Source organism: Xyrauchen texanus, chromosome 24 (assembly GCF_025860055.1).
Source record: "Xyrauchen texanus isolate HMW12.3.18 chromosome 24, RBS_HiC_50CHRs, whole genome shotgun sequence".
In the NCBI taxonomy this organism is placed as follows: Eukaryota; Metazoa; Chordata; class Actinopteri; order Cypriniformes; family Catostomidae; genus Xyrauchen; species Xyrauchen texanus.
In genome coordinates this window covers 26,519,259-26,538,884 of record NC_068299.1, presented here as the reverse complement: position 1 = coordinate 26,538,884, position 19,626 = coordinate 26,519,259, and the positions used below count along the sequence as shown (strand labels likewise).

Sequence of the window (19,626 nt, the reverse complement as noted above, 5' to 3'; positions counted from 1 at the left end):
CGGTGAAAATACACAGCCAACAGGTTTAAGTGTGTGGTTGGAAATTTGGGAGCCAGTTCTTTTTCAGAACTCAGCTTGCAGTCTGAACTGAATGTGATGAAAGAGGAAAATACAGGGTGCCACATAATAATATAAAGACAACAAATAGACAAACACATCTTTCTATTGTATTGTTTTCATGGAATCGAAACCAAAATCCTTAAATTCCTTATGAATACAATAAATTACAAGTTTAGACCTTTTCACACTAAATCTGTAAATATGACCTCCATCGTATAGGAGTACAAGCATCTGTCTCACTCTGCAGAGGGGGAGGAACTCTCTCGTTCTCTAGCCAATAGAGGCAGGGCAGCACTGGAGGACGAGTTCTCCTCTGAGGAAGAGGCAGAACTGTGAGAACACTGAGGTATGTGCAGACTGAGGTGCTGGCCACGTCTTTCCATGTCCGCCATTGGAGCAGGAGAACATGTTTCTTGCTGCATACCAACAACCTTAACTGCATGCAGACCAATATGTTTCCAATTATCACAAATCACATGGCAACAACATACCTCAATGATACCAGAAAAAAAAGGGCAATATACCGTTTAGTTTAGGAGTTTCCTTAGTGAAGATCCATTCTCCTGGATGTAATAGTGATTGGCCATAAGACATGTCACTCTCAGCACTAATATTGGAGAAGCCAGAGCTTGATGACGGTGTGATTTCCTCCAGATGGAAGAAGTCAAAGCCACCAACTGAGCCACCAAAAAAGCAACATCCACCAAGACATCCACAGTGGTTACGGCTTTGCTTATATTTCTCCTCCGGCCAAAGAAACCAAAGTCTAACAGACACACACCCATACATAGACCAACATGATAAATACAGTGGTCACTTTATTTAAGCAACACTTATAAATGTATATATGTCATTACATTAGACAATCAAACAAAAAATATCAAACATTTATTTTTTATTATTTATTTTATTAAGACTTTTGTTAATGAAAGATGTGTATGAACCTCTTTGTTTTCAGGTCGTGAAGCTCCAGAAACTGCCTCTGGACCTCATATTTGGCTGGATGATCAGCAGCCAATGCCACATCAGCAGTGATGAGGTTAAAGGTCACAGAACCAGCTTCAATCCAATGAGAGTGCCGAAGGAGGGGCGGGGGCAGGCAAAGCCTTGCCACTTCCTGTTGCTCGATGAACTGAGCAATCACAACATCTTGCAGAACGGCACTGATGCCTTCACCCACAGCAGCTGTGTGCAGGTTACAGATGGCCAACCGCAAAGCTCCAGTCTGATGTGAACAAATACACAATTGTCACCGATCTCTAAAAAATGTAATCCATATTGCTTGTTTTAGATCATCTGATTGTAGTCACTAACCTTAATGTTGGCCACACAGCCATGTTCAACAATGAAAATCTGGGATCCGTCAACAGTCAGACGAGTCATGGTATACTTCAGATCCTCTGATGTCCGACAAGGACCAGGCAGGCCAGCATGCTACATACACAGACACACACTCAATTTTATTGTGATTTTGAAATTGATGTGAACATACTCATAGCTCTGAAGGGATCATTCTCTCTTAGGCACACTCCAAAAACAGAGTGTGTGTGCGTACGGGTAAGCATTTATGTTGTACCTTGGAATTGCAGACTCTGCGATCGACTCCATGCTGGCAGGTAACCAATGGTTTTGGCTGTTCTAGCTGGAACTCTCGTGACCTTACATGGAACACAAATGCCTCACCCCACTCCAGAAGAGAGACACACTACAACACAAACATTGCCAGTTCAGTTCTGCTCCATGAAATCCACATAAGAAATATTCCGTGAGGAGACTTTCCCAACTTAATGTCCATGTACTACATCTGTGGCAAGCTGTTGACAATAATTTCAACTCAATTCCCCTCAGTATATTTGAACAAACTGGAAATGCGCTTAAAGAAGATGGAAACCACGGATACATTTTTAATATAAAAGTCCCACTTCAAAAGGATCATTTAACCACTTTCACAATTTGTAAGTACCATTTGTACTGAAAGTGCTTTAACAAAAATTCAAGTTTGACATTTCTGCTTTTAACCTCTTGCCTGCTAAGCCTCTTTTATAAGTGACTTTCCTGTAAACATTTCCAATTTCTTTATAAAAAATTATTGTCTGTGGTAATCGACAGCTTGCTTCAGATGCGCTACATAAACTATACTGTATAAAAAGAGAAATATTCTTGGAAATACCCCTTTAAGATATCAGGCACACATTCTCACCTGTGGTATGGTAACTCTTCCTGTGAGAGCTCCAGCCTGCACATCAATGAGCCAAGCATACTCCAGTGAGTCACTACCCGCTGGTAAACCCTCTGCTGAGAACATGGCGTGGGCTCTCATCTGCAACCCCAAGAGGCTCAGATGCCCATCTCGTAACACAGCATCATCTGCAGGCCGCTACACACACACACATATATAGATTAAATGCCAGATAGAAACATGACAACTCTCAACAAGAGAATATGCATAAAGTCATCCCACTCCCACCTGATAGTTATCGCTGACAAATACATGTATAGGTGAGAGTACGAGCTGCAAAATGTTCTCTTTATAACCCTTCTTCATCTCAAAACACAGACGCTCCATGAAGCCTGTGGGGCCCTCAGGACCATCACTACTGCAATGCTGCAGAGAGAGTATAAAACATACAGTATTTACAACTAGATTCTGCTTGCAAGGCAAAACAAGAACAATGTTAAAGTTTTAGGGAAGCTTAGAATTTATGTTTTGGATTTGTGTAAATAAACACTACATCAGAACAGATACTGAATATGCAAGGAGATCACAATCACTACTCAGTATACAAACAGATGCAAGCAAGAAGACCGATCAAAATTCAGAATGCCAATCTTATGATGAAGACATCACCGTCCGTTACATTTTGAATAGTTGAACATTCTATCAATGTAAGTTGAAGGGAGATTTTTAATCTTAAATGTCTTTAAAAAAAAAAAGAAAATTTAAAAACTAGAGCTATGAATTGATTAAAATATTTCAACTAATTAATCGCATATTTTTGTGATTAATTGCGATTAATCATGGTACATTAAAATATCATCAGAATTATTTTTACTTTATACTTTGACTCAAAAGAACTAGCAAGAAATTGGTTAGTTATCATTTATTTTAAAGATTTAAATATGCACATTTTAAAATGTTCAGTTCTGGTAAAGTTAATTAGACAAATTTTTACAAGTATAAATCAGGGGACATGCTGTAATTAAAAGTTTGGCAAAATCTTGTTGTGTTTTCCAGTGGACTTTAATAGGATAAAATGGGCAGATTCAATTCATATCAAACTTTTTTGGCAAGAGAAATTTTAGTGTACACTGCCACAATTAGACACAGGGCAGTTTCTAGGCATAGAACTAGGTGGCCATCTAGCCCACCAAGGGGCGCCATCAGGTCCCAATGAGTAAGCCAACTCCCCACCCCACTCCTGGACCGACGAGATTGACAATGCTGTCACAGCGCAAAGTTGCCAACACACCAGCCTCCACCGCCCATATTTCTCCCATGCCTGGTTCACCGCATGCAGGTGAAGTCTTCATTCTCCGTAGAGTAAATCCAATCACGGTTTATAATGCCCAGGACATGCGCCACGCGTAATAAGCGTGCACTGCTCCAAACGCTAGTTACGTATGTAACACTGTGGTTCTGTGAATTCCATATAACCACCAGAGGCAGTGTTAAGCACTGATGGATGATCGAAGCACCAGCTAGATAGGTTGAGAAAATATAACAACAAAGTCACATTGTGATGTAGACCGAGCAAGAATATAATCCACAGTAGCTCGGTACTCTGTCTCAGAATGCTTTCTCACACATTCCGAATGACAAAAGGACTCTGGCGGTCATGCGGAATTCACAAAACCACAGTTACATACGTAACTAACATTCCGTTTCATTCCCACTATGCCTTAACATATGCCAATTTGATCACTTCTACAATCCAGCATGACAATCTCTGCTTAGACAAAGGCACACCCTTACGCACACCGCCATGACAGACAAATAACTGATCTGTCTGTCTGAACGACACAGTGTAAGTAACATGAGACTTTAAAGCACGTACAGGGCACAGGAGATGATCTCTCCTAACTACATTGGATGGAGATGAGGGCAGACAAAAAGCAGCCAGATTAATAGACTAACAGTACTTTTGGAAGAGAGGTTGGATTCGGACGAAGGATGACCCCTGAATCCTCTGGAAACCAGCGTAAACACAACTCACTCACAGAGTGTGCATGGATCTCACTTACTCGTTTAGCCGAAGCAACAGCTAACAGGAATGCTGTCTTTTAAGACACCCACTTAATATCTGCCTCACCCATTGGTTCGAATACTACTAAGAAAGTCTAAGACAAGTGGCAAATCCCACACAGGAAAAAAGAGTCCCACGAACAGGCTTTAAGCGCCTTGCCCCTTCAAAAACCTACAAACAAGATTATGAGACCCCCACAGAAGAACAATCAGTTGGGGCATGATGTGCAGATATGGCAGCGACATAAACCTTTAAAGTAGTTTGTTGTCCAATAAGTGTTGCAAAAACTCAAGACCTTTGGCACAGTACAGTGAAACGGATCAATTCCCTGAGCTCCACAACATGAAGAGAATATTCTTCAACGAGCAGCATAAAGCTGTGGCATTGAAGCAGCTCTGGCATTATCCACAGTAAAGACTACCGCCGGATCACAATCTGCTAGATGTGGGTTGGCCCCAGCAGCCAAACCCAAAGCTGAATGCGAACCAGATCCGGATGCTAAATGCACTCATCCATCTGGGAGAGGAGATCTCTCTGGGTGGGATGTTGCCACAGCTGCCCTCTAACAGACTCAGAAGGAGAGGGAACCATGGTCTGGCCAGCCATCAAGGCACCACTAGAAGTACCCTGCACTTGCATAGGAATATTCTGTGTAGCGTCTAACACAACAGTGGAAAAAGAGGGAATTCATACAACAGGCATTTTCAGCCACTCGTGGACCAGAGCATCCTGTCCCAATGGACTTGACTTTTCGGTCCTTGCAAATCACCAACAGCAGTGAATCGTCATTTCCGATGCAAACAAATCTACCTCTGCTTTGCCGAAGTGCTGCCAGATCAACTGCACAACATCCGGGTGAAGCCTCCATTCTCCTGGCTGTATTAGATCCCTGGATAGAGCGTCTGCCACCTGATTGTTCGATCCTGGCAGATGAACCGCTCTCAATGATGCCAGTCGGTACTGAGACCATAAGAGGATCCGTCAAGTAAGTTGTAAGGACTTGAGAGACCTGGTGCCACCCTAATGATTCAGATGAAAAAACATTGATGTGTTGTCCGAACGGACAAGCACATGGCGGCCTACAATGGCTGGTAAGAAATGCTGCAGCACTAGAAACACTGCCTTCAATTCTAGAATGTTGATGTGATCCAAGGCCTCTATTTGCAACAAAAGGCCACCAATACCCCACTGGTTCCATGTTGCCCCCCATCCCGTCAGCGAAGCATCGGTTGTGACCACTTCTTGGTGAGAAGGAACAACTGCCATGGGCACCCCAGCTATCAAAAGTGCTCCCCCTTGACGTGGTCCCCTTTATGGCTGACGTTGAAAAGGTGCTCCCCCTTGACGTGGTCCCCTTTATGGCTGACGTTGAAAAGGGCGACGGCCCTGTGCCTCCTCAGTGCCCCAAGGATACTGTGGGGCCTGAGGTTGGGAAGCAGTGTGGTGACAAAATCGCTGCTCTGGTATTGGATATTGATGGTGCATTGGAGCTAGCGGCATCCTAAAATTAGGTGCCCGTTGGACCGGAGTCAGCTGGCGGGAAGCTTCCGACAACTTCACCCTCTTCTCCAATACCTCAGAGACATTGGGGCCAAACAGATGCCCCGGTATGATTGGCAGGTCCCTCAGTGTCTTTTTACCATCTTCAGGCAGCTTTGCCTGAGCAAGCCAAACCTGGCGCCGGGCTGTTAGCAGGGTTGCTGAAAGTGTACCCAGTTAACAAGTCACATGACCCATGGCCAATAAAGCCGTTTGTAGGAACTGAGGTACCGAAGTGTCTACATTTGACAACCCCAATGTGGTGTCGCAGGCAAGAAGCAGCTGGCAGATAGTATTCTCTGCTCGAGTTATAACCGGCCATCAGATAGCACCGTATGACCCGCAATAAGTTATCACTGGAAATAACCATGTAATGGCTGATGAATCTAAAAATAATATAGGTTACTGGGCAACCATTACCTTAGCGCGGTAAGATACCAGCCACCGGATAGTACCATGAAGCGCAGTGTATCTCCAGCACTAACAATCAGAAAATTAAACAACATACACTAAAGAAAGATGAAGTTCTGTCCAGGTAAATAGTGAAGAGCGCGCTGTCACAGCTTGAGAGGGCGAGTCCTTTCTACTCAGGTAAACTGCACTGAACAGTGCAGAGAAATGACCTATCATAGAGCGAGAAAGCGAAAGAGACTGAGTACGGAGCTACAGCATATATTCTTGCTCGGTCTATGTCACAACGTGACTTTGTTGTTATATATTCTTGACCTATCTAGCTGCCACTGCGATTATCCATTAGTGCTTGAGACTGCCTCTGGCGGTCAGTAGGAATGAAACAGAACAATCAGTTTCTGTGCTAGGATGTGCAGTCAAGTCGAGCGTGTACTTCCTGGAAATTTACAGTATATGCCAATTTTAACCACAGAAATTGCGAAAACCAAGTTTCTGGTAGAAAAAAAACAGATTATGCATTAATTGCATACATTATTCTAACACGTCTACAATTAATTTCAGAAATTAAATATCCCAGCCCTAACCCCAGGCTGTGTGGGCTAAACTGACCGTTGGAAGGTGTCCATGGACCTTGTGTATATTGATCAGTACAGTGATATCCCAGGGCCGTAGGGAGAGAGGGTGTGGTGTGTCCTTACACCTGTTTTCCTCTATGTCCACCACTGTCCAACCAGATGAATAGGAGCAGGAACTCAGAACAGGGCTGGAAAGAGACTCCTCAAAGTCAGTGTACATGTCATCCTCTCCAAAATAGTTGTCCTGCACAGAGACATCCCACAACAACCACCTAATGTGTGAATTCAAAGTTTGAATTTTGAGCTATGAGTTTTAGTAATTGGATAAACTGCCAGCTATACTAGGGGTTCTTCTGCCTAGTTGACTAGAGGAAAATCCACTAGTTGAATGCATCCTAATGTACAGGTTGCTCTGTCTCATTAGTTTTGTGTAGTAACCTGTAGCAATCAAATATATTTAACATTAAGTAAAAGTGAAAAAGAAGCTGGAGCATTGTGTTCAACAAAGCATGTTACAAGCAAATCATGCCGGTGCTGCGGACATCTGAGATGGTCTGAGATTATTTGCCAAGTATGAGAAGTCTTGCAAGCCTTACTTTATACCTTGATAGACACCAGTGCTCTGAGCAGAGGGCCAAAAAGGGTGATGTGGGAGTCTGGGCTCAGCTCCATCTCCACATGTAAACGGTCTGGGGGCATCAGGCTGGGGTCAGAGGGGATTTTAGGAGGAGGAGGCAAAGGTGGAGCGAGTTCTGGTGGCCGCAGTGCTGACAGCATTGACTCCTCTATTTCTGTCACTGAGAAGATGCAAAAAACATGCCAGTGTAGTAACTGATATGGAAAAAATGTCTTTAGCATTATAAACTAAAATGTACAATGCTCAGATTCTTAAGCGTATCTAGTACATTTTAAATAAACAGCAGCAATGAGGTAATTTCAACTCACACTATCCACTACCAGTCCAATTTGGACACACTTGGCTGAATCTGTGTTTCTTAGTAAAAACTGTTTGATTGAAAGGCTTATGTTCTAATGCTTAAAATTAGTTTTGTAGAGAAATATAAATTGTGCCTATGTATGAACTAACTTGGAAAACAAAAATTCTGTATTTTCTTAAAAATATTTTTAAAGTTGGATAGTGAAAGAAAAGCAGCCAGCAAGTGCCCAAGAGACATGGGAACTCCTTCAATACAGATTGAAAGCTTCAATAGCGGAGTATATGCAGTAATAGAGCATATCTACAATGCATCAGGTAACAAAGCTTTTGCTGCATCCACACTGCTAGGTGTCAGCGTGCAACATAAACAAAAAGCTACGGAGTACACTTTTAATAAATCATGCAAGTTTAGTTTTTAGACACAAACGCCATTAGCCAATGAAGGTGATTTAGCTGTATTATTCAAGCACTTACATGACTGTTTGAGCTGCTGGTCAGATTTCTGAGGGTAAATGGGATGCCAGGTGTACTCTATACTGAGGATGATGTTTGGCACACTCCAGCAGTCCACCCAACCAGTCCTAGAAACAAACACGCACACATAAACACAACATAGTAAAAGGGTGCACGTGAGAAAGAGCAGAAAATGGAGAGGGACAGAAATAGAGAAAAACGTGCTCCCTTACTCTGCATGAGTCATGTTCCTCCAGCGAGGTTTGCTGTTTTTGGAAGGGACTCCTTGACCTTCTGCTGGCATATTGCTGTCAGAAGGAGTCTTACAGTGCTGGTAATCCTTAGCGAGGGTGAGCAGCGGGTACCGGCTGGGGTGACAGTCAGGCAGACACAAGCGCATGTCTGTGTCCTCTGCCTGTACAAGAATATTAGAGTCATTTAGAGCTGATTTGCAGCTGACATGGTTTTGTGAAGTTATTAAAGGGATAGTTCACCCAAAAATAAAAATTAACTCATCATTTACTCACCCTCATGCCATCATAGATGTGTATGACTTTCTTTCTTCTGCTGAATACAATCAAAGATTTTTAGAAGAATATTTCAGCTCTGAAGGTCCATTCAATGCAAGTGAATAGCGGCATAAAGTACATAAAGGAAAAGTACATAAAGGAAACATAAAAGTAATCCATACGACTCCAGTGGTTAAATCTGTGTCTTCAGAAGAGATATGACAGGCGTGGGTGAGAAGAAGATTAATATTCAAGTCCTTTTTTACTATAAATTCACCTCCCTGCCCAATGGGTGGCAATATGCACAAAGAATTCAAATTGCAAAAAAAAAAAAAAAAGAATGTGAAAGTGCAGTTTTATAGTAAAAAATAACTTAAATATTGACCTGCTTCACACCCACACATATCATGTCACTTCTGAAGACATGGGTTTAACCACTGGAGTAGCACTGATTACTATTATGCTGCCTTTATATGTTTTTTGGACCTTAAAAGTTCTGTTCACCATTCATTTGCATTGTATGGACCTACAGAGCTGAAATTTTCTTCTAAAAATCTTTGTTTGTGTTCAGCAGAAGAGAGAAAGTCATACACATCTGGGATGGCATAAGGCTGAGTAAATGATGAGAGAAATTTTATTTTTGGGTGAACTAACCCTTTAATGCCTTGATCACACCTCAGCACAACCTTCAGTGTGTGTAAATGTTTGCAAGGGTGTACACTCACTTTCAAACAGAAGCGTGTGTTACAGGTGGCCGGGACAAACTCGTGAAATGGCAAATTAAAGTCAATATTCAACGTTTCCCCACAGACGGCCAGATATACTATAGAAAGAGAGCAAGGGCAGTTTATAAGTTGCAGCAAAACTTACATATCAAGTCAAACTGATTCTATGGTTTAATCAATTCTATGAATTAATGACATGACATGCTGATTCACTTATCAAATGAATTGATAATAATTAAATATATCCACATTTGTGGTGAAAATCCCTCAAATTAAGCAATTCAACAAATAATGGAAGTGGTTTGTTAAGTATACTTACAGTAGCCACATTTCTCAAAACTCTGTATTCATTTTTGTCAGTGCCTTATCAGTGCTGAAGGTGTCTCTTACCGTTCTCCTGCTGCTTGGTGGAGCAGTCAATCCAGTTGTGCTGATTGGCAGCCCAAATCATCTCAAACTGGTGAAAGAGTATCTTAAACTTCCACGAATATGGAACAAATGAGTAGATGTCAGGCTCACTGTCACTGGCCCAGTCCTGAATCAGATCTATAGATCACATTAATAGGAGGTCAGCTGAAGTACAGGCTTTATCAGACAAGTAATAGAGAGACATTACCTGTGAAAAAGTTCTTCTGTGCATAGATGAAGTGGTATGTGGCTTTGTACACCTCGATTTCACACTGCCAGGACTGGGGCATGTTCCACACACGTGGGTAGCTGGCTATTACATGAAACTGAGGAGGGTAAACACAGCTGTTAACATGCACACATGACACATGGGACAGTAATGTTGATTAATGATGTCGACTAGTCATCTTTTATACTTTTTATCTTCAGCATTGAGTTTAGCTTTAATAATTATGATAACGTGTTAATTTTGGTCGATTAAGGTAGTTTTAATCATTATTATCATAATTGTCACTGTCAGTTTTTAAAATCACCTGCTGCAAGCAATATTCTTCTTATTATGCATAATCTGCTTTTGTGAGGACTATGAAAGTTTTGTGCGAGTTATTTAGCATTTTTATCTAATATCTGTCAGTCACCCTATTGAAGGGCTTCTCTAGGCATTCATATTTCACTAAGACACATATGGACCCGTGCAAATATGATATTAAACCATCTTAATCATGGTTCCTTAAAAGTTGACATATTTATATATATATTGCTGTTAAAATATTTTCTCCTATACATGTTTAATCTGCAAAGAAATTGAAAATTTGGTGAAATTGAAAACATTGTGGCTCTATGGCACTTTCAGTTTGTTTCAGAGGCTCAACATGGCAACATAGGTTAAGCAAAAGTTGTGAGCTTGGGGCGTGACTACCTGTTTGTCTGGCCAATGGAAAACAGACAAAGTGTTTGGGAAACTTGCTTGAAAATAATATTTATTTTTGCTAAATTTAATTTCAATTTAATTTACTTCTCGGTTACTTAACTAGTCGCTAAGAAATTGCACACGGCAGCCTTAAGACTGACCAGGAGATTATGAAAATATGTCAAATTGCATATCCCTCATAAACACTTCTCAACAAAGGGTAAAAAAAAAAACTAAAAAAAATAAAAACTGTTGAGCAAGCACATTTTACTTGCATTTGGCGCATGTTAATTTAGAACCCTAAACACACAATTATAATCATATGATGCACTCACAGCCAGCATCTCAGCCTCTAGTAGTGTCCTGTACAGCATACTGCTGGTGGTGTCCACATGTAATAACTGACCTTTAAGAGTAGGAGAATAACCTGAAAGAATTTTTTTTTGAAAGAATTAGAAAGAAATTAAGCACAGGAGGGGGAAAATTGTGGTATAACAAGAATTACATGATATAATGAAGCAAATTAATTTAAGCGTGGGATGTTTACACCCATTGAACAAGTTTTACACAAAGAAATAAATGGTGATTTTGGAAAATATGTTTAAAATGATGTACACTCACATGATATGAACAGTCTAGTCATATTATTAGCCTAATAAAAGCACCTATATAAGCCATCTATTATTAGAAATCATGGCTGATAGCACATTCTCTAAAATTGAAAATGGTAAAATTTAGCTTTTGCGTGATGACAATACTGACCAGCTCAACATAAAAATGTACTAATCACAAAATTACAGATAACACCTCTACCAAAAAAAAAAAAAAACGGAGTGTCTATTTGCACCCCGGTGTAAATAGCATCTGCCACACAGTGTAGCTAGTTGCACCCTAATAGCCTGGTGGAACCACAGAAATACACGACAAACTAAGCAATAGAGTGATTTGGTCACGTGAATGTCGGGGAGTGCAGAGAAGGGTTTGATCCGGAGGCAGGATCCGTCAATCACACTCATTCTCACGTGAAACCATGGTTTCTGTAGTAAAACTTTTTTCAAAGTTTGGTTATTTTTCCAAAGGTAAGGTTAAGGTTGGGGTTGATGTAGTGTGTCAGTGAGACCCTAAATAATCACAATAAACTCGCTGCAGTGATGCCCATATTATGCATGTTACTATTTAAATACCAGGGTGCAATTACAAAAACAATTATTTGCACCAGGTTTGGAGTGCAAATAATATTTGCCACTATTTGTACTGGGGTGTAAATAGCATATACCATTATTTGCAACAGGGTGTGAATAGCAACTGCCAAAAAGAAAACAAACATACAAAGTCAAATGTGACCATTGCTAACTGTTCAAGTCCAGTTATTCCATTAGAACTGATGGTTACCATTCTCCCCAACAGTCATGGGTATGTTGACCTCCAGGTAGGAACCTGCTCCTACATTCACATGGACTGCATTTGTCTCCTGTGAAGCCAAATCGATAAATGGACAAAATCAGTTAAAGAGTACACATTCTTCCTCAGAATTTTATAAAAGAGGGCTTTCCATTATAGCAAACCACACCCTTAGCAAACTTGTGCAAACCATTTATACATATGAGTATGCAAGTCAAAAGTGTATCAGTAGGTGTGTAAGTAACGTGTAAATACCCTGTTCTTGGTGAATAGCAGGTCTATAGTTGCATCAGCTATGATGTTCATTCTCAGCTCAAAGGCAAGGATCTGTCGTGGTTTGCCAGATGTGGGAACGTCACTCACTGTCATTGGCTGATAGTCTGCAGGCAGGAAGAACTTCCAAAGGCTGTCTCTGTAGGAACAGAGTCAAATAATAAAATAAGACGAACAAAAAAATATTCCATGTAAATCAGAGTTATTGTTCTAACTAACCCCAACAAGCAACAGGACATTTTGCTAATCGCAATTTTGCAGATGGCATCATGCTTGGTAGCCCGCCCAGTGTGAATGTGTTTGAGTACCTCTGTCTGTCAGCCCAGGGACCATAGTTAAAGTCTGTTCCTTTGCCACATGCAATGTCCAAACCCCAACATGGAGGCAAGTCTTGTAGTTTGGCGTCTTCAGAGCAGGCTTCTCTGTCTCCATTCTCCAGTTCCTCTTGGACCAGACCTACAAAATTGAAACAGACTAAACTATACTAACACACACATAACTGTTTATGTGCATATACTCACAACTCCACAAGACTAACATTTGCAGTCATCGAAAGACTTGTCCAGCATGTTACAAAAAGCTCAACCATTTACAATTAATGTGACTAACAAGGTTTTTACACACAACAATACTGACAGATTGGGAAACTCTGATTACCTGGTTCATCCTGGTAGTAGTAAATGTCCACATAATTTGATTGCATGACCACAAAGCCCTCACCCATGAGCCTGGGAGGTCTGCAGACAGGAAATCATTCTTTAAACAGACACTACATCATTCTAGTTGATAACTAATCGTTATTGATCGAGCAATTGACAATCGAGACTAATCCTCTTATTTGGCAATTCATTACACCAATTAAAACAAACCCACGCTTACTTTCAGCTAAACTGCAAATGATTGGGAAAACCCTGATCCATACAAGAAGAGACTAATGCTTCAATTTTCAGGTCATCATGGTAATGTTCTTTAAATCTAAATTAAATTACATAGTTCAGTGTGTATAATTGTTATAAGTAACTACATAAATTAATGGCACTGATGTATTAAATAAGCCTGGCTTTATAGATACAATGGCACATCAATAACACTTGTTAAATGTATTTGATTAACACCAATACATATGCACATAAAAATAATTCTTTGCCTCAGTGTTCCAACTAAGGCTGATTCAACTTAGTTGAAATTAATTGTAATTTTGAAACATATGTATAAAATCATTGTAGAGTGGAGGAGGGCATGGCCGGGCTGGAACAACGGATGCCCGGTCCCCAATCAGCCTGATGGGGGTGCGCGAGAGATAAATGCAGCCGGTGATGACGGTTCGAGAGAGAGAGAGAGAGAATGACATGCAGCTGCTCTATGTTTATGCTTGTGTGATTTCCATTCAGTTTAGCATTAAACTATTATTTGTATTGCTAAGCCAGTTCTCGTAACCTGCTTTACAATCATGACTACTCACATAAGGTGAGGACTCTAGTCATATCATTAATCTTATAAAGCTGTTTTATTCTACATGGGGCAGGGGAGCCTTCATGAGTGCTGTCATTTAAAAATAATCACATGACCAGCTGAATACTACTCGATTAACCTCAGTAACCATTTTGTTATTGGGCACGTTCACTCTTGGATTAAATTAGTCATGGCTGATTGCGAATAGTGAATTTCTAAAGTGGCATCTGTAACTGAATACTTTTGATTTTGAATTATTCTGTACCACTAGGTGTAACAGTAAGTCCAAGATGACACAAACAAAACGTTACAAAGTGCACCTTTAAAAGAGTGTCTAAATGAAAAAATTCTGTAGTGTATTTCTACCAGTTCGCACACTTTTAACTCTTTTATTGTAATTTATTTTCTCTATCTCTACCTTCTCTATTTTAACACCATTCTGTTTGCACTACAATGGTCACTTGCCAATTAAATCTATTCATCTCTGGTAGACTGCACCTTCTCTATTTGTATACTATGCCATTTGCATTGTTTTACCATTTATTATACCTCATTATTTTATTATAGTATCAATCCTGCCATTTTACTATTCCTGAACTAACAGCACCTTCTCTATTTATATTCATGTCACTTGCAATGAAAGGTTAATCTAAACCTCAAACTGTTTGGCGCATTTATTTGGCACAATATTATTTAAAGCTGAAGTGTGTATTTTCTGTGCCACCAAACAAAATTCCAAAATAAAAACAAGATTGTTTTCAAGCAGGTTTCTCGAATATTCCTATGTCTGCCGTTGGCTGAGCCTATGTTGCTATGTTGGGCTTGACAGGATGCTAAAACAAACAAATCAAAGTATTGTACATTAACACAGACGCTTTAAGCCAGTGTTTCCCAACCTGCAAAGGCACACTTTTTATGACAAAAAAATTATACGGCAAACCACTATCCATCAAGGGAGACTGATGCTGAGGCAATTGTCATTAGATTTGTGTCTTTGCCTCGGACAGAGGCAATAAAGGCAATAAACATTGAAAACATGTATTTGGAAGAGAGAGAAAAAACTTGCAGTTGCTTTGATAGCAGAAAGTAATAAAAGGACTCGTTCATGATTAGGTCTTACTGGGTTTTCTTACTGGGGTCTATGATATTTGTAAATAATAAGGTAATATTTAATTGATAATGATAAGGTAATTCAATGTCTCTTCACAAATTTGGACAGTTTTTAAATATTTCTTGTTACTTAGTACTATCAAAGACATTATTGGTGAAGCAACTTCATAGACTTCAATGTATTCTGCATGTTAAGTTGCAGAAAAGTGACTGATTATGGTTTCAAAACGGCAAATTTCTCTGAAAGGTGAGGAGTTTGGATCCCTGTAATTATAATTTTTTTCCATGCATTTATTTATTTTGTGGAATTTGATCATTTTCCACGGCATCCCAGACAATCTTTCACAGCACTAGTGTGCCGCGGCAAAGTGGTTGGGAAACACTGCTTTAAGCTATGCATGCTCATTTATGTGCATCTATTGCATTCCGAAATGTGTCCTTAATTCGCAACTCAACACAAGTTCACATTCTCAACATTGCTGCAAGGGATATTCATGTGACCCTTCCTCTTCTATGGTTTCAATTCAACCATGGTAATGTCAGAACAATAGATTTAAAAGTTAAAGGCAATATATTTACAGCAACTTATCTGAATAATAACAGTTAATAAATCAGGTTTAAAAAATTAAAAAAGGTTTTATGGCTCAAACTTTTGATGGTAACTCCATCACCCCCTTGAGTACTGAGCTTTGTTACCTCAACAGTAACGCAAGAATGCATGTTAGAAAGTTTGTCCACGTTTGTATACTTGCATAAAGTTCATTTCTATAGAAGTATTTTAACATTACAAAAAATTACACACGTCAGCTTTAAAATAATATATTGCATATATTTAGATTATATTAAAATTTATTTGTACTCTGCACAATGACAATAAAGATGAGTGCAATCTAATCTAATGTGAAAGAGTACAGATTATTAAACCCACTCATCATTCTGAAGGCCCAGGTATCGCGGGCTTGGCACCAGCATCACACGGACGTTCTCAAGAAAACCCTTCACAATGTGCATGAACTGATCCAAGTGGCTGCTGGGTGATCTGGTGGCATAAGTCAGGAAGGCATCGTCAAAATTCAAACAGAGGGTCTGAGGAAGATGGTGATTCCCAAACGCTATGCGACCCTGAGGGTAAGACCAGCGAGAGGGAATGTAAGAGGCAGACAAATAGACAGATGAATCTGTCTGATAGATGTACTATTCTAGAATGACTTTCCTGCATAGAACACAAAAGGAGATATGTACAAGCTGCTCTTTTCCATATAACAAAAGTCAGTCCCTGGTCCCCATCCAGAGAACAGCTAGTACATTCTGCTGGATATCTCCTTTTGTGTTCCACAGAAGTAGGAATTTCATTAAGGTTTGGAATGACATGAAGGTGGTTAAATGATGACAGAATTTTAATTTTCCCTTTGAATTCATTCTGATATCTCAGCACAAAAGTTAGGCCTGAGTATGGTGACTGAATGACACAGGCAGCAGTGTGTGATGAAAAGAGATGAAAATTGGCTGCAGTACTCACTGTACTGATGTTGACTTTGATGACAGGGATGAGAGACCTCCATGAAGATGATGGTTCCGGAGATTCAGTTTTGATGGGAACACTTCATAAACAACAAAAACCCATTCATAAACATTTTTGGATAGGAATTGTTGCCGAATTACTTCATTGCAGATTGAGGATTCAATGAATAATCAAACATTGATTTGTTTAATAGCAATTACAAACAAAACCTGGATGCTGAACTGCTCATCAAGCTTAAATCTAATGTCTACAAATGCTACAAACCCATTGGATTACAATGTAAAAGACTTCAATTGCTATATTAAAGGTGAAGTATGTGTAATATCTACATCACAAGCATGTCCCATCTCCCACTGTGGAGTCTCTTTCAACACCAGACCTGATCAAGGTCGGTTATACACTGCCTGTCTCCAACGCATATCTCATAGATTCCTATTTTAGCAGAAGTCATTACAATTGTTAGAATTATTAAGTTTTTCCTTGCCACTGTCACCTTTAGTTTACTCTTTGTAAAGCTGCTTTGGAACACTATGTATTGTGAAAAGCAATATACTGCTATGCAGAAATGCAAAAAGAATTACTATTTTCAAACAGCTTTCATAAACACATCACCCATTTCCCACTGTTCACAGAGCTTGCCCCCATAACCTCACAACATTGGTTTAGCCTGTTGCTTTTTTCCACTAAACAAACAGAGCAATGTTTTGATAGTGCCACAGAGCCACAGTGTTAACACATTTTTCAGGGAAATCAACCTATGAATGTTTCACTTATGGTTGTCTCTGCATATTAAGCTGGGTAAGGTAAAGTATTAAAACATCAGAAAAATTTCAAAATTCACTTTCAATCTTATGTCCCATAACAGCAGCCATAATTGCTGTATTATGTGCAGTATTGTTATATTACCTCTTCAGTGTTTCAACCCTCTGCTCTTGCTCTTTCTCTTCATCCCTGTGAGGTGGGATAAGGGTGGGCTCCAGGCCAAACACTTCCTGGAGCCGAGCGTACAGATCCGTGCGATTGTACACATGGAACTCAAAGCCATTAATATTCACATAGAGCCGTGTCTCAGCCTTCGGGTCTGCAATCACAGTAGATCCGATCAGGTACAGCTACACTGGTCTCCAACTACACCTCATTCAGAGTTATGTCATTAATTACACTTATAATTAAATAATAAGCCTAATTATAAAATGAATAGTTCCCAACTTGGATGCTGATTGGTCAATACAGTGTTACAGCCATGCTAAAATTCACATCGGTAACAACGGACACAAAAAACCTGTTCACCTTGCCACTGTGTATATCTCTCATCAGCCACAGAATAATATTAAATTATTATTTATATGTCAGTGACTACTGTATATCTTCAACCAGAAGGATGGCAGTTAATGATGACCTGAATTAAAAAAATGTGTGCCCTCTTTACATATCCATAATATGTTTATTAATAATATTCTATTATACTTATTACATAGTGACTATTTATAATAGCTAGTAGCAGCTTTCTTTCTTTCTTTCTTACTTTCCATTTTAACACCATGCCAGCTTCTATGGCTATATTCATGGTGTGAGCCAGTTTAGTTATTCAAGAGTAAAACTAAAAAAGGTGTTTAAGATTAGTGATAGTAAAAATTGGTGTGTGAGCCTTGCGTATCCTATCCGGCATCAAGTGTAAGTGACTTGATCCCAACGATTATTAAAATGGAATATGTGTCTTGTCCCAACAACAGGATTTATTTCAAAGAATAATATACTGGCTGTAGCATTGTTTTCAGAGAAGCCAGTATTTTAACTTAACATGTTTCCTAAATCTCTGATAACATATTATGATAATTTTATGCTTTAGTTCAGTAAATATCTAACATTTCTAAAACTCTAGGACTGAAGTTATGATAGAACACATGAACAAATACAACAAAACAATGTTAAGAATTTTTGTGGTTTGTTTGTCATAGTTTGTCACTGACCATGCAGTTTCTGTTTTGGGTTGTACATCTTCCACCAGCGAAATATGAGTAGTCCATCTTGTAGTCTGTAGAAGAAAATAATTTTGAGTAACTAAATTCACAGATGTATTCCATAAACAATAAGACAACAATAAGAAGATGTTAGACAGGAGTATTGGAGCATAGACAGAAGTATGTAAAAGTTAAAAAAATTAAAAAATAAAGTTAGTTTGAGTCAGACTGCGTGTACCTGATTGACATGTCTCTGTTGATGTAATAGACATCTCGGAACATGACCTTGCCAGAGAGCACAGAGAACGAAAATGAACCTGTATAGAAATAACAACATACTCAAAGAAGAAAACAAAATGCATTTAAACCAGACATATAAACCTAGAACACAGATGATCGCATTGAGGCTAACTGACCGATGTGCATGTATCCGTTCTTGTAGAGTCGGTTAATGATGAGGGTGAGGATGAGTCCAATATTGCGTGAATTGTAGTATGTCAGGTAGATGATCCATCCACAGGACATAATAGTGGCTGTGGAATACAAACACCCATACACATACATCAATAAATCATTCTTATCCATTTTTCATGCTAAATAACAGAAGTTAAACAAGTCACCTGCAAGAGATAAAAACCTACATTATATAAACAACATTATATTTGATATTTGTGAATAAAAACACATAAGTAGCCATGAAGTGTGCCAAAAACAGAAATGGGTATTAGTTAACTTAAGGTGCAACATCCTGTACAGGGCGTACCGAGGCAGAGTGCTAAGCGGCTGTGATTTATAACCCCCAGGGCTCAGCATACATCACTATGTGACTTTGTTGGTATATTCTCTCGACCTATCTGGCTGGCGCTGCGATAATCCAGTACTGTTTATACTGCCTCTGGCGGTCATCCGGAATTCACAGAACCACAGCTACATGTGTAACTAACGTTTATTTTAATGGGAGCATGCCACTTGCATTCAGTGAAGAGACGGTGTTCAACTGAAAACAATTTTATAAATCACAGATGTCCACTTACCCACGAGGAGCCATATGAAGTTGGAGTTGCGTTTGTTGAGGTAGTCATCTAAATCATTAAAACTGGGGAAACTGTTGTTGGCTTTGATATCCATGGTTACAA

General features: G+C 39.5%; 1 protein-coding gene across 1 annotated transcript in view; it reads right to left on the bottom strand.

Annotated features, from left to right (window-relative positions):
• The window catches only part of LOC127617742 (transmembrane protein KIAA1109 homolog), a 78,486-nt gene extending 58,868 nt beyond the window's left edge, over positions 1-19,618 (bottom strand). The window contains exons 1-26 of the mRNA XM_052089827.1: positions 19,525-19,618; positions 18,907-19,023; positions 18,729-18,807; positions 18,500-18,564; positions 17,436-17,610; positions 16,527-16,608; positions 15,936-16,129; positions 13,103-13,182; positions 12,754-12,901; positions 12,428-12,584; positions 12,164-12,242; positions 11,107-11,198; positions 10,070-10,187; positions 9,844-9,999; positions 9,454-9,551; positions 8,453-8,634; positions 8,241-8,347; positions 7,433-7,626; positions 6,864-7,073; positions 2,528-2,665; positions 2,261-2,437; positions 1,637-1,765; positions 1,375-1,494; positions 1,005-1,285; positions 585-826; positions 298-496 (exon numbers count right to left, since the gene is read on the bottom strand). Coding sequence (XP_051945787.1) covers positions 298-496; positions 585-826; positions 1,005-1,285; positions 1,375-1,494; positions 1,637-1,765; positions 2,261-2,437; positions 2,528-2,665; positions 6,864-7,073; positions 7,433-7,626; positions 8,241-8,347; positions 8,453-8,634; positions 9,454-9,551; positions 9,844-9,999; positions 10,070-10,187; positions 11,107-11,198; positions 12,164-12,242; positions 12,428-12,584; positions 12,754-12,901; positions 13,103-13,182; positions 15,936-16,129; positions 16,527-16,608; positions 17,436-17,610; positions 18,500-18,564; positions 18,729-18,807; positions 18,907-19,023; positions 19,525-19,618 — 3,713 coding nt within the window. The remainder of the gene's footprint in view (positions 1-297; positions 497-584; positions 827-1,004; positions 1,286-1,374; positions 1,495-1,636; positions 1,766-2,260; positions 2,438-2,527; positions 2,666-6,863; positions 7,074-7,432; positions 7,627-8,240; positions 8,348-8,452; positions 8,635-9,453; positions 9,552-9,843; positions 10,000-10,069; positions 10,188-11,106; positions 11,199-12,163; positions 12,243-12,427; positions 12,585-12,753; positions 12,902-13,102; positions 13,183-15,935; positions 16,130-16,526; positions 16,609-17,435; positions 17,611-18,499; positions 18,565-18,728; positions 18,808-18,906; positions 19,024-19,524) is intronic.
• Between the last annotated feature and the right edge of the window lie 8 nt (positions 19,619-19,626).